The sequence below is a fragment of the Opisthorchis viverrini genome (genome assembly GCF_000715545.1).
Source record: "Opisthorchis viverrini unplaced genomic scaffold opera_v5_12, whole genome shotgun sequence".
NCBI lineage: Eukaryota > Metazoa > Platyhelminthes > Trematoda > Opisthorchiida > Opisthorchiidae > Opisthorchis > Opisthorchis viverrini.
The window spans coordinates 1,418,512-1,433,231 of record NW_008751668.1 but is presented as its reverse complement, the minus strand read 5'-3'; the positions used below and the strand labels follow the sequence as shown (position 1 = coordinate 1,433,231).

General features: G+C 42.9%; 1 protein-coding gene across 1 annotated transcript in view; it reads right to left on the bottom strand.

The window, feature by feature from the left end:
* T265_01131 (hypothetical protein) overlaps positions 1-14,720 on the bottom strand; it is a gene marked incomplete at both ends in the record, with an annotated part of 109,019 nt that overhangs the window by 25,415 nt on the left and 68,884 nt on the right. Inside the window, 4 exons of the mRNA XM_009165092.1 lie at positions 914-1,103; positions 4,865-5,182; positions 7,966-8,114; positions 10,493-10,816. Of these exons, the coding sequence (XP_009163356.1) occupies positions 914-1,103; positions 4,865-5,182; positions 7,966-8,114; positions 10,493-10,816 (981 nt within the window). The remainder of the gene's footprint in view (positions 1-913; positions 1,104-4,864; positions 5,183-7,965; positions 8,115-10,492; positions 10,817-14,720) is intronic.

Here is a 14,720-nt window from a genome sequence, read left to right as displayed (position 1 = left end):
AAAATGTCCAACTTCAAAGAAAAATATGTTTATCTCAAATGTCTTTTACATCCCCTTCCAGGATGGGTCAGCAAGTGAATTCAACCTTTTCCAAATGCAAGTACGGGGACGTATATTCGGAATGGATGCCAACGAGTACACGAAGCGCAGTGCAAGTAAACATATCACTGTGCACATTCTTGAATTGTGATTCACCGAAGGAACCCTCCCTGATTAATGCTTTCAAATATCGATGAATACATAATTTGATGCATAAGCCCTGTACAGTTTTGCCCAAGGTATGTGAAACCTAATGGCCGCTGATCTCTTTATTTTTAAGGAATTCGCCCTGGCATTAATAATCATCCTAATTCTGAAGCGGTGTAGAAGAAAGAGGAAGGTGGATAATTTTGAGTAACTTCTCTAGCAAGCACATTTGGTATGGTAAGCAAGAATTCTCGTCTAGAAGTTCTCGCATGTTGTTTGCACATCTCGGTCCGTATTCAAACCTCTAATTTATCCACCATTTTATAACAAACATCCGCAGGATTATCATGTTTGGGAACGGTTTGACTATGAGTCTAGCCAGCCTACGTTCGAAAGAACGATCTTTGAATTATTCGAAGATCTCGGTCATGACATCAGTTGTAACCCTCAAGGACTCATAATCGTCATTCTCAGTCCAAATGCGATCCCTGTTATGTAAGGTCTTGGACAAATTTAAAAAGGTATTCGTCAGGCACCGGATTAGGCAATCGGTCTCAAGTAGAAAATAGAACGTACGTAACTGAGTAGATGAATTTGAACGGTTACGACGTTAACAGCATTAATATCCTGTAATGTATTCGTATCCCAGACGGTGTGTTCTACTCCTCAGCGCCTCGAACTGGTGACTAACTAACCTAAATCCATGTTTAGCCACAAAGTAACTCACTTTCGATACGACACAAGTCAGCTCGGCCTGAAGGTGCGACTGGCACGAGGAATGGACTTTCGGGGATCTCCTGACCGCCAAACTTCACACGAACAGTATGTCTACCGACAATTATGGGACGATAGTGGCAGGTATATGTACCGTCGCCGTGGTCCACCACTTCAAGTTGAAGAGGTTGGGCCTCCGGATCCTTGTTTATTCACGCAATAAAACATTAAAACACGAATGGGATGACATGAACCACATAAATACAATTCATAAAAAAGGAAACAACATAAATTTTGTACGAATACAACAACATCAGTTGTTAGTGGGCTTTGTACAACACCTTATCTACAGAGAACAAAACGGAGTGTGTCACCTAGTTCCCAATTTTGATATCTGTGCAAAATGACAACAGAAAATCTTACCAAACTCATAGGAACAGAACAGAGCAAGCGACATCACACTAGATTATCATAGTGTAGGAAGTCTGATCACTCAGAACACAACGCAACGGAGAACGCGGAGGGTGAAAATAATCGAAGCCAATGGTGTTTAGGAGGAGAACTACGACAATAAAAACCATAATTATTGACAACAAAACTTCAGAATTGTGATTAAGGAGACCAACCATGAGAAGTTATTTGATGTGAATATTGTCGTAGACCCTCAACTCTGATTATCCTGATTGACCAATTCAAAACCGGCCTCGATGAGGTGCAAGCATGAAATCCCAGTCTATTTTTGGGATTACGTTAGTCTCGCAAAACAGCGACAAACGACAGGATGCTTGTTTGTGACTCCTGTTTCACCTACTAACCATTCAATCCATGAAGCAATGGAAGCCCCTGGTGGGTGAAGGACGTTGTTCAGTTGCCGCATAATCTAATGTGCTGCAATGCAGGTTTGGCGCATGTGTCCTTTCATGCGAAGCCTGTGGTCGCATCTTTATTGCTTGAATACACAAACCTTTCTCGTCTGTGTCTGATAGTTTGTCATTTCGCCCATTTGGAGCTTGCTGTCCCACAGACTGGACAGGGATGCAGCCCTAGCAGACACGTGGACCCAGGAATGATTTCCTAACTGTCGCTGTCACTATCTTAACACATTAACTTGTCATGTTACAGCCACAATGTCCGAACAAGTGTGGCCTCTCTCCCTGTGTCGGATCCTCTCATAGTCGTATAGCCACTGAAAGACCAGACCTGTAAACCACCATCAGTCTACTGTGGTGATAACTTTGACAATGACGCAAACCAGCACTCGGTAGACTGCCTTCCGCTTGCGCTTGAACGTCACCTACATCTAACAGCACATAACGTCTGACCAAAGACGCCCTAATCCAGTGGTTTATTTTGATTGTGCTGCATGTTGAAAGGGGTTGCTACAGTAACCAAAATTTCGCGACTCGCAACGTCATCAAGTTCCTCCCGGTTCTAACATCATAACCCAGACAGACAGAAACGCTGTGAACGTGAGTTTTTTTTCCTAATTCTTTGTAGGCCTAACTACAGAATCGGCAAGTTCTATTTATTGTTAATCACCTCGAAATCTCCTAAAATGCATGCAGCTTCCGCAACTCTGAGTCTCTATTCAGTTGGACCAGAACGGTACGCAATAATGAATCGACTGTCATAAGCGCCTTGACGTCCACTCGATATCACCAGGCCATCTCCAGGCGGAACAAGCGGACAACTTAGCTTCTGTTCCCTGTCACGGGAAAATATGTCGGACAAGTAAAAGTGCATACCAGCCGATGTTTTTTGAATGCCTGTGATTCCGGAATTCCGTTGATGCTGTGTATTATGTCTAGACTGCAACCTTGCGTCGATCTGTATCACGTTGGCAAATTCAAACCACCAGACTACATAAATGATGACCGATTTGGCTATCTGAGGCTAATAGAATGTACCATATAAATATGTGATCACCGATCAGCGGTAAGACTGGCAGGCATGTTAAACCTGACCCAGAATTAGGCGTCTCACGCTAGATATTCTTTATCCAAAACTACCAGCCTACAAATAGCATCGGAATACAAAAAGTCAGCACAACCGACTGAAGGACACAGTCACCCTAAAAAGACAAGTTGCCATTAAATCTGATGGCAATTTAGGGTAAGTCATGAAGCTGTAGATAAACCGATGTGCACTCTCAACCATACTCCATTCTGGTCGTTTCTAGGTGAACAGGTTTAGTTGACTGAATTCTAATTTCGCTTCGAAACTGCGACAAATCGGACCTAAACGGAGGAACAGGAGATTTGCCTGTCAGAATGGGTCGTTGAAGACGGACAGTAAAAGCTTGGTTTAGTTGATTTCGAATGTACTCATTTATTCTGCGACCAAACGTAACCTTTACCACAAACATGATTTGACTGTAAAGAGCTTCGTCTATACATAACGTCGACAGGTTGACGGAAAATGGTGGTCCATCAACCTTAAGAGGGTGTTATGCTCCAGGCGCCTATTCACGCGCGAAAGTTTATCTTAATAAAATATACACTGCTTTGCAGACGTAACAAAGATACGTTGGTTGATAGTATGAGGAGAATTCGGAATTTTTGAGTGATGTAAATCTGAGAATCGCTCAAAAACTGCGGGGCGCTGTACAGCTGTTTTGAGCTTATTGGGAATTTTTCAGCAGTGCGCACCTCATGGGACTCTAGGGAGTTTCCAATCCACGATTGTTGAGTGTTCAAAATACGAGCCAGAAGGTTGCGGGTTCAACGCCCCCAAGAGTTTCATCAGATGAGCACGGCTAATAATTTCAAATAAGGATAAAACAGTCGTACTTTGCTACTGGGCTCTTCAGCGTGGACTGAGTCAACACTCAAGAGTCAGTTTCTCAGCAATGCTTGCCAGAGAAACTGCCAACTCATTGTAAGAGCTCACTGGAACAACTTGTACGACCAACAAGGACGGATCACAATAAGGAGATAAGAGCAGGAAACTTTCCCGAGGCAATAAACACACTTGCCATCCTAGCTCTCTTCTGTTTGAATAGAACAGTAGGTTTTCCGTGAACGGCGTCAAACTATCCACATTTTATCAAGCGGTATAAGTTGCTCAGTATAAGAACAAATCTATATTTTGTTGCTCATAGATTGTACATCTTCCAGTTTATAACTTATTTCTGATCGAAGATCACAATTCATTGTCAAAGCAGTTGTGTGCTAGTTCCATGCAACTCAGTGGCTTTATTCTTGGCGCGTTGATGCCATTCTGGTAAACGAAACGTTTGCGGCTATGCAGAGAAAGACTGATACAACAGGCTTAGGTCTATGTATTTGAAAGACTGTGCAAATCGCTTTCTTGGACAGAGGCTGTCGCACTGACTGGTTCCGGGATCTCCTGAACACAAGAAACAACAGTTAGACAACGGAGGACACAGACGTTTAAACATTGAGGGTGGGGCAGTATGGAAAGAGACGAGGATCGAAATAGTCCAGATTAGTCCGTGGTCACACGATGTTTGTAATGTACTCCAATAACAAAAACTATTTTCTCTTTGGGTTAAAAAAACACTCGTAGATGTTTACAGTTATGCATATACTGCATTGACTGTTCCTCAGTCATTGCTAAATTTCCCCAATAAAATTCAGGGATATTTTTCTCCCTTGATCAAGAATGACACGTTGGGTTCTTGCCGTTTTATTGACCAACAGAAAAGGGGAGTTATTTGCTGAAAGACCTCAAATTTGTTGAAAGCAGCGCATCATTTTGGGTCCGATTGTTGCTTATTCCAGGTGCAAAACTACTAATGATACTAAGCAAGAGCTTCCGGATCGAAAATGCGGTGTACATTTTGTCCCTATACGAAGCATGTTTGGATGGTGCAATGATGTGACGTATGGTTGGCTACCGACACGATCGATTCTAGTTAAAACAGTAAGTGCTATTTAGAAGAACACCAAGTCTCTGTTAAACAATCCGCTCATATGAGGAATTCTATTTGCAACCAACTCACAGAAACAGACAATTCGAGATCACCCATTCCAGCATCTCTTGTATCCACATGGAAGGAGGTGGGCAGCGTGGCTGGAAGTCCGAGTGGTCGAGTTGGGTGTACACCTTCTCCAGTGACGCGAACGCGTTGTGGTTCGAATGCAGGTAAAACGTGCTGAGTAAAAGGAGATCGTGCTACATGAGCAGAGCCTTGACGGACTTCGATTTGACATGGGCCTTCGGTTGCCGGCACATAGGTTACGTCGTACACTCCTGGCTGACTTGGTCTTGGTACAGTGTGTGCGGGAGTTGACCGACCCAGACGATCTACTGTGGCCACCTAGAATTAAAACATTTTGCGGTATCAGTTGTTTCCAGGCTTGGAAAACACATTCACAGATTGGTTAAGCTGAACGTTCAAGAAACTGTGAGTACTGAGATGATTTAATGACATACGGCTTTTCAATTTTCACGCTGACCAGAATAGTTCACAGTGAGTTCTCATCGATCCACCTTCAAATCTCCAGACTATATCTTAGTCTGACTCTGTTCGTTTTTTATGAACTCTGAGAAGGCTGAACCCTTGCAACTCAGGTCTGATTGTGAGTCAACTATTTTGTAATACCCGGGTGTTTGCTGCTCCCTAAACTCACCCCTATCCCAATAATCGCAATTAAAAATCTACATTTTAACCTAACAACAGGATTTTAAATTGTAGGGCTATAACAGTGATCCTAAATGACGTAGTAGGTTGTAATCAGGTGATTTGCCATTTGCACAGTGTTGTGCTATGAATAAACAACCACGAGCTGGAAAAGAGGGCTGGCAACAAAATTGTCTTGAAAAGGCAACCCGCAAGTGAATAATCCACCCTTCCTGCATTTGCCTCATATTTAGGGCTATCCATGCTCAGGACCAGACGAACTGTTAGGGCACCAAACAGGTTCAGACATCGTATCAGATGGGCTTGGTAAACAATCGGTAGTTTCTATTTGGCAACGTTTCGTGCATTTGCCTCATATTTAGGGCTATCCATGCTCAGGACCAGACGAACTGTTAGGGCACCAAACAGGTTCAGACATCGTATCAGATGGGCTTGGTAAACAATCGGTAGTTTCTATTTGGGCAACGTTTCGCCTTTAACACAAAGGCTTCATCAGGCCAGGTGAACAGGCCACCAAATTGGCCAGGTTATAAGACAGACGGAGAACCAATCAGTAAGTCCTCTTCAGATTATCAGGTTCAGACATCCCCGTCAGTATGCCATCTATTCTTGAAGCGTGGCAGCGGAAAAAGCTGCAGATTTGTTGACCAGATCTTTTACGAACGTATGTATTACGTTTCTCGGATTTTCGCAGCCCAACTTTTCGGTGAGCATGAAACTGTTTCCCGGTATTCACCTGATTATACGCTGAAAAACGTCCGCTTTGTCATATAACCGCAAACTAATTTGCTTAGATTTGATTTTTAATGTTAAAATAGTCGCAGCCACGTGCCTGAGAAATCAATGAACCAGAACCGAGGTAAAGTCTGGCATTTTGGATATAGTACACTTGTGAAGCGGCCAAAACTGGGACAAATATACAACTGTTTTATCCCATCAGTCCATATGGTAGAGATCGGTTTTTACAATGCACCTAATTTCGGTCGGCAAACAGCCCGCACCGACCAGGGACAATGCAGCCCGTAACGCAATGTGCAAGCTAGCACCTTCGGGAAAGGTGATATTTTTCGTTTTAAAAACGTGACCAGGGTGCATAATGTATCCTTGAGGGTGTGATGAGGGGTAGTGAGGGAACTGTGTATTAGCGCTTGTCAATTCTGCAATATCATGTTCACGTTTGCACAGCAAAATTGATTTATTATACAACACGCTGAACCATGTGGAAATGATGGTTTCAATGTCATCTTATTAGGACATCTAGTGAAGCTAGTCCAGGCTTGGTGAGAACCACATCAAAGGAAGTCAAATTTCACATGATGTTACCGCGTGACCCCACGTTTTCATATCAAGCTTGATTCATACAAAAGTTAATCTTATCGAAATGTCAACTAGGAGAAAATGTCGTGACGTGTAGAAGAAGGCAGAAATCCGCCACTGGTTTATGCTGTTGCTTTTTTTAAATGTGGGGTAATCGACAGGCGCCAGACAATATCCATCTACAATCACAACGCATGCTACGGTAACAAGACATGTCTGTTTATTATCAGGCTCTTTGTATTAACACTACGGGTAGCTTCTGGGTAATTCACTTGAATACCGCAACCGATTCAGCAGATTTGGTTCAGTAATAGACTAAGTGATGTTACTCACATCCCTGTGAGTTGGTTCACGTCGTAGCTCATTCTTGGCTGGAACAAAAAGTCAACCTTCTGTCGAATGGCGAGCTAGATAAACGACTCTGAATGACCATCATGCACAGCTGTTTAGAATGATGTTCATGACCCACAGCATCCGTAGCACTTCCTGGTACTGGCCGAGTGCCTAATCTTTGGTCGATAGCTGAAGCTAGACAGCTCACTGAATTTCAGATAACGTATTGGGTGAAGTACATATACCTGCCTATCATGAATTAGGAAAGCGTCAGGCAAACACAGAAGCAGACCTTGTCTTTCACTTTGTACGAGGCTGGGGATATATATTCACACCCTTCTGGAACCACTTTTTAAGGACGTGAGTTTCAGTCGGCCGTGGACAGTGCGTGGAGTCATGCGTGCACGCTGCACATCTCTACTCCCGTCTAACTTAGAAGACCTACAGGATTTTCGTTCTACAAACAATAACGGGACCGAAGTACTGCAAGCTGTGCTTTGAGCGCTTGACTATCCTCATTGCTCGTTAGCTTAATGGCTGCGGTACCGAGAAGCAGCGTACCTAAGTGTGCGACTTACAGTTGATGCAGCTGACTGCATTTTCTTAGCACTTATTCAGAGCCACATGATCTGTCACCTCTCTGATGATGGCTGCCAAGAGTAGTTTCAGTCACCTATTTATACGCATTTGGGTTCGGCAAATTACATGCACTAATTGTATTATTGTCCTCGTACTATAACAAACAGCAGATGTCGCCAACTTAGTCAAGAGCAGCTGATTCTAATGAACGGGACAGACTGCAAACTTACATATATTGGCGCATCTCCAGCTTGCGATGCGTCTACTGTAAAGGTGGCGGGTTGTTGAGCCCTTGCTCCACGAGGTTCCAATCCAGGTCCGTAGCAGCGCACTCGACTGGGATCCACCCTATCTCGAATAGGCACCTGGAACGGGCTCCCTAAAAATGAGAAAGAATTCAAATTAATTCGCTGCTGATAGGATGTTCACCGAAAAGGGAACGTGTATTGATGGGTCATTCCAAATTTCCTCAAGCGAACCTATCCAAGATAATCGGCGACTTATACCTCGATACTTATCACTGTTGAATAAGTGGGGTTATACACACCTAGTAACAACGCTAGGATTATATATAAATCCAGGCAATTGATATTGTTATTATTACTCAGTTTAGTACCAGCCCTGCTGTTGTTAGTAGCATCTTAATGTGAACAGAACATCACTGGTCGCACTGGGTACATGTTCCTACCCCGGGGCATAGGCTTTTTATTTGATGTTAAGCTATATGCACGCGAGTGCTGTAGTAAAATTACCCTAGCAGTGGCGAAGGAATTTCATGGTTAGTCCGTTGACACACAGTTGTGATGTTCTAAATTGTGATGTTCTAAATTAGGACTAAAGTGGCAATAAAACTTGCTACTCAGAAACAATCTGGTCGATGGTTGGCTAATTCTAACCGGATTCGGGTAAATCATGGTGACGCATCTACTAACCTAATCGCTTGTTAAGGAACCCATCAGAGCATTTATTTCAGCATCAAGGTCGTGGAACTGCCTTGATTACGCCGCGGAAATAACGTTTGCATAGAGACTTGGAGAACAGGATCGGTTGGCTCTAACCGGCCAACTTCAGCAGCAGATATTATCCGACCGATTTTTATCAAAAGCGTCTGTTCGTGAGAAAATAAAACATCACACCATATATATTATATGTATATTCCATAAACTAGCCAAGTTACGAAGCACTTGACTTCAAGAGTAACACCCTCCTTGTGCCTATGTTGATGACCCTGATGGGTTGGTCCAGTTCTCCTAGTTTTCCTTTGTTTTACGGACTATGTAATGTAAACGTCTAACTTGATGAGTTTATTCAAAAAAAGAATCGTACTTCTAACATAAAAATACATCCCACGCTCATTCCCTAATAACGGCATTTGAACTCTTGTTTTGAAGATGAACTGTAAATGAAACTGCTGGTCGTATATAAAGTTTTGAGGATGCGATAGAAAATATCGGCCTCCCGGAAACAGTGTTGTTCAGCACAGACATCCCGTCAGTTCATTATGATCACATCATTGTTTATTGCCAATAGTCACTCCAGAAGTCATAGTTCACCCGGGCAGAAAAGCGAAGCCTGTACAATTGTTGACCCTCGGCGACCTGAAAGCGGTGGTGACAGTGGAGTCATGGAAACGTCCAATCAAGATGACCCACAACTCAGGTGAGAAACCTGGTCAGGCTAGCCATTGAATCTTCCGAACCATAAGACTAACATCGCTGGACCTTAACCGAAAAGTGGTCCTTCCTCTAGGAAGAGCTAAAATCTCTCAGGCCATATGGTTGTAATTGGACGGATCAGATGACAAGTGGTACTGCTGTCAAAAAAGTTTGTCTAAAATAGTTTCACTTGTCCAACCCTCCTTTTCCTACCTTATAAGTCGAAATGACGGCTAAGGTTACTCTGCAGTAGGATAAAATCTCTGCCGATTTTTGAAGGGTTTATCGACCATTCTTATACTTTCTTAGGCGAGGTTTCAACCTGCTCATAAAACGTGACCGTCTCTTTTTAGAATTTCCATGAAAGGCTCGACGAACTAGTACAATATCCACTGAGCCTTGTCGTTACTCAAGTTGGATGTCATCAGCGGTTCCCAGAAAGCCTCCTACTTAAAAGTTTCAGGAATTCTTAACTTCAGGGAAGTGCTACTGCAAAGTGGACTACACTCACGAATGTCGAACAGAAAATTCACATTCTATTTATTGCAACACGGTTTTTTGGATATGGAACCAGGTGTGCATTTTTCTATCGGTATTGCGGTAACCTGTGACAACATCTGTCACCTGCTACCGGATCAGCAGTTTGCCCGTAGTCGCACCCACCATTACAATAAACGTCACAATCCACTTTAATGACTCTAGACACCGTATCCATATGTGATTCGTATCCAGTTGTTTTGATGTGTTCTCATCTAATACCCAGAATTCGCTCTTCATGTAGCATCTTCTACGTCCATCGACTCTTTGTCGACGGAACATCGATTGTCAGGATGCACAGAGTCGTTCTTGGCTTGAACACATGTTCAGTGCACTGAAGTTTATGGCATATTCGCAGCCAGTCCTTCTTGGTGATCTCTTATATGTCCTTGAGGTGTCTACCTAAATGAAGTAACGAATGTTGCTGTGCAACGGAACATCACGGGGATAAATAAGCAAAGGCTGCTGTTTTCATTCCCCACTCTTCCGGACAATATAAAATGGTACCATTACATGTTGTATGATTATTACAGTAAAATGCATAGTTGATGGGAACAGATCTTACCAGGAACATTCATGTCATTGAATTTTACAAACACATCGTATGGACCGGCCTTAGTGGGTAGATAATCGACAGTACACGTGCCGTCCTTGTTGTCATGACACTGGATTTGTGCATCTGCTGGACCTTCGATCGCCAACCCCAAAGCACCTTGACCAGCACCGTCCAGATCAACTGTGAATCTCTGGAGTTCGTGTGTCAGGCCGCCTTCCAATCCGGGGCCATATACTCTTACTCTTGAAGGATCACAGCCAGGAGCTACGTTAACTGGGAACGGGCTGCCTTGTACGGGGGCACCGTCATATGTCACCTCAATATGATGCAATCCTTGGGTGAGGAGAGAAGTTGCGAGTAAGATCGCATGTAAGGGAAAACAACGAAGCATAAAAAGTCGTCCAGTCACATGGAACAGCAGTTCCCACCTGATAAGCTTTGACGATATAAGAAAAAATCCTCCCAATTTTCTGTGAGGCAGACACCAATGCGCCACGTAAGGAACAGTGTAACCAGTAATACTGGGAATACTTACGTGGTTCATTAGAAAGAATGGGTTGCACAGCATTCGGCTAACAGAATGAATCCTTATCCCATATGGTAATGGTGATTACAGGAACGTTAAATATGGAAAAAGTGCATTTAATCCTTCACTTTCAGGTCGTGTAACAAAACGGCTAGGGTAAGATCACAAACTGTCTTCCTTCAGTTTAGCAGCACAGAGGCCGTGAGAGAAGCCACAGAACATGAGGCCGTTGAAGTGAATCTGGGACTTTTCAAATATACGGTTAGTGAAGCCTAACTTCGATGCAACACCAATGAGGTGACTAACAAACAGTGGCTAAATCGTAGATTGCTCCACCGAGCTTTATGAATTATATTCAGCAGATGTTATTTCAAACACACGACTTATCATTTTCAAGTTATTGCATCTTTAGCACCGCCCCCTGTCAAATTTGACCTTTGGATGGAGTTAGCTCCTAAGGAACAATTTTGACGAGTCAACATTGCTCTCCGACATCAAGGGCAACTTTGCAGGACGATAAGGAAAACTGTTTCGAATCGTAAAAGAGAGCTCCAGCTGAGTCGCCTGTCAAAGCCAAACTGGTATGCAAATGAGTGTATTTAACTATTTTCCTGCAATTCAGATTCAAGCAGAGCATCGGATTGAAGAAAACTTTGGAACCGCACCTATCTGGTGAGCTCCAAAAAGGGCGCAGTGCATCCCGTGTACACAAGGCATCGTGATACCTTGAATATCGTACCAACTAAAACATAGGGCGGTCTGGTACAGCACATTCAGTTACTTATAAACATCACAAGAGCGAGTTTAAGCTAGGTTCAATGTGGGCCTCACCAGGACCAAATTGGTCGGCAAATGAGTGTATTCCGCTGCTAGTAATCTTGTTTACAGATACATGAAACCTTATCTGCACTGCAATTCCACTCGTGGTTCTATCCACTGCTTTGGAGGCAAGATAATGCGAAAATAGTTTTTTCTCACTGTCCCGTTCAACCACAAAGGGAAACTGAGGCACAAAGGCCGTACGTTTGACGGCTGCTAGTCGGTAAGCTAAGGCGTGAAACGTGCTGAGTCTGAGATGACGTTCTTTAGAACGAATAAGCTGACGCAACGGAATCCTCAGAAATGTGAGCTGACCAGATTAAAGTCGCGAACTGCGTCCTGAAAAAACGGTGTCGTCTTAAGGCTTTTTCTAGAAGGATAGGGAACAAAACAGGAAAGTACATGTGAAGATATTACTCCCGGTAATTTCGGCATAAAAACCGGAGATTGAGGTAAGAGTTAAGCCTCTCTGCTGTACGCGGAGGGTACTCCTCTCTGCTAGTAAAATTTCCAGTTCACTTATACATAAATATTATATATATATATAGGCGTATTCCTAAATTTCAAACTAAATTTTAATAGGATGTTTCAGTGTCGGCTTACTTTACAGATCAAGTAGATGAGAATTTTGACCAAACAGTTTTACCTTTTGTGACGGAGCTGGGTGTGCCTACGAGATAATGCGCATTCTGTCTATGAGTAATGGAGCAACGAATTAATACATCAGTTGCTGCAATAACAACGTGCGCTTGCGGTAAACATTAAAGAAAACTAATCCTTACTTAGTAAGGATTGAAAACTAGATTTGCAAGATTACGGGGTAATTTTAGGCAAGTTTGTTTCTTGGATTTGATCAAACTTGAAAAGATGGTGATATATTGGAAAATGTTTGGGATCGATTGGGTAGTCATCGTTTCAGAGAGGTCTGGTAAACAGTCGGTGGGTTGATTGTTTACCAAACTTCTCTGAAACGACATTGATATATGTTCTGAGGTCCAGAGTAAGCCATAGATATTTGTGTTGGAACAGTGAAAGTACTGCGTGGTTTTTGAAGTGATACAATACTAAATGGAAGATTTCCGTTGAGGGCAATAAACAAGAAGGAAAATAGTGTGGTTATTTGACTGTCTTATCAGATTTCTCAAAAGGTCGGTTGTGCGCACTGCACACCAAATTGATTTTTAACGTGAGGCTCAGCCAAATTTAGGTGAAATTCTCGTTTTTGATGTTCTTCTACAGTAATGCTTTATTATTACTGCTTGGTGGAACACAATGTCAGTGAATGTTGCAACCCACGACAGTTTTTGCTCTTCTTTCAGCTCATGGAATAGGTGCACACCCCGAATTTCAGTCAACCTTGCCTTCTGCTTGAACATTAACTTGCGCGTCAGTAGATCATTTGCATATTTATCTCTAAAGACGGCAGTGACGAGCACTAATTTCCAGCACCCAGCACCCAACCACTGAGTGGAGCTGGAACAAATTCATTTATTGCGACGGGGTACCAGTGTAACGGTGATACTACTGATGAGGGAGGCATGCGAGTCCTATGTTTTCTCGTAAATCCGCTTTGCGTCTTTTGAAAAGTGAGTCGCATTTGCTTGTATTTGAGCAACAGTCAATGAATATCCAGGAAAGTTCAGGAAGACCTGTTCAAGGAGAAGATAGGTATTCAGTTTTTGTAAACAAGATGCATATGAGAGTTTTGCTTCCCTGTCCAATAGACTGTAACTGTTCACTTGGCGTTTTCCAATAAATAATTCCTTTCACTAGTAGCGGATTTCGGAATTTCGATATACACAGCGAATAAGATGCTGGTGTGAATTTCGCCACCAAATGCCGGATTCAGCATAATTTCGAAGTAAGTCGTGCTTGCTGGATAGTTAGAGCTTCCTCTGAATAAGAGGACGAGTGGGTCTGCAGACAGTTTTATGTTTCAGATAGGCAGTCGGTAGGCTTAAGCGGCCAGGGCAGAGACGGATGCAAGTTTACTCCACCGCCAGACAGAGAGACCGGAATCACCAGCCGTTCTCAAACCCAGTTTGAAAAACTGTGAGTACTACGCATCCCCCGGTTGACCTCAGTGGGATATCATAAGGAGCCAACCATAGGAATGAAAATGGTTTATGCGACTGGTTCGGAATATGACGCATTCCACGATAGAATATCTAGCATTTATTAATCTGAGATTTAGAAACTTTTGGGGCAAAGACAGTGGAAATTGAACGAAACGCTTGAGCTGACAGATCTACATGACACCCACACCTAGGCACGAGCGAATGAGAATTCGTAGTTGGATTTAAAGCAGGATATTTTTGCCAGCGGCCTGGCCTGTAGTCTATTTTCGATTCCATTTGTGAAGTGAATTACAAGCCCTTAGATTAACGGAACGTTCCTTCAGTTCGTCACCTAGATTAGTAGGATGCTGTCCCTAAGTATTGGGCTGTCTCTAAGTCTCATTCAGAGACTTGTTTGAGGCTGGCTACTAAACACAAGTTATGGTTAAATCTAAGGTAACAAGTGTGACTTAAAGCTGGTAGACGCATAAGGCCTGAATTTGTAAAACCTAGGCGAAGTAGTAAATCTAATTAAGTTCCAATCGTGTACACCACAAGTGACCCGCCTATAAAATAAACATCTTATTTTGAAATAGGTTTGTAGTACACTTCGGTAATTTAATCACTCGGTTGAAGAGTAATCAAAGCAAACAATATTGGCTGAATTTGCCTTTCAAGTTTGCAAATTTTGGTTGAAATCGCCGGCATTTGCTGGAGCTACATCACAGGCCGAATTACCGGTGCCTTCAAAGGTTGCATTTCCACAATTCATGTAGAGGATAGTTTGTTTAAATGACACCCTGGTATCCGGGATAGAACGCTGAGTCATAGCAAC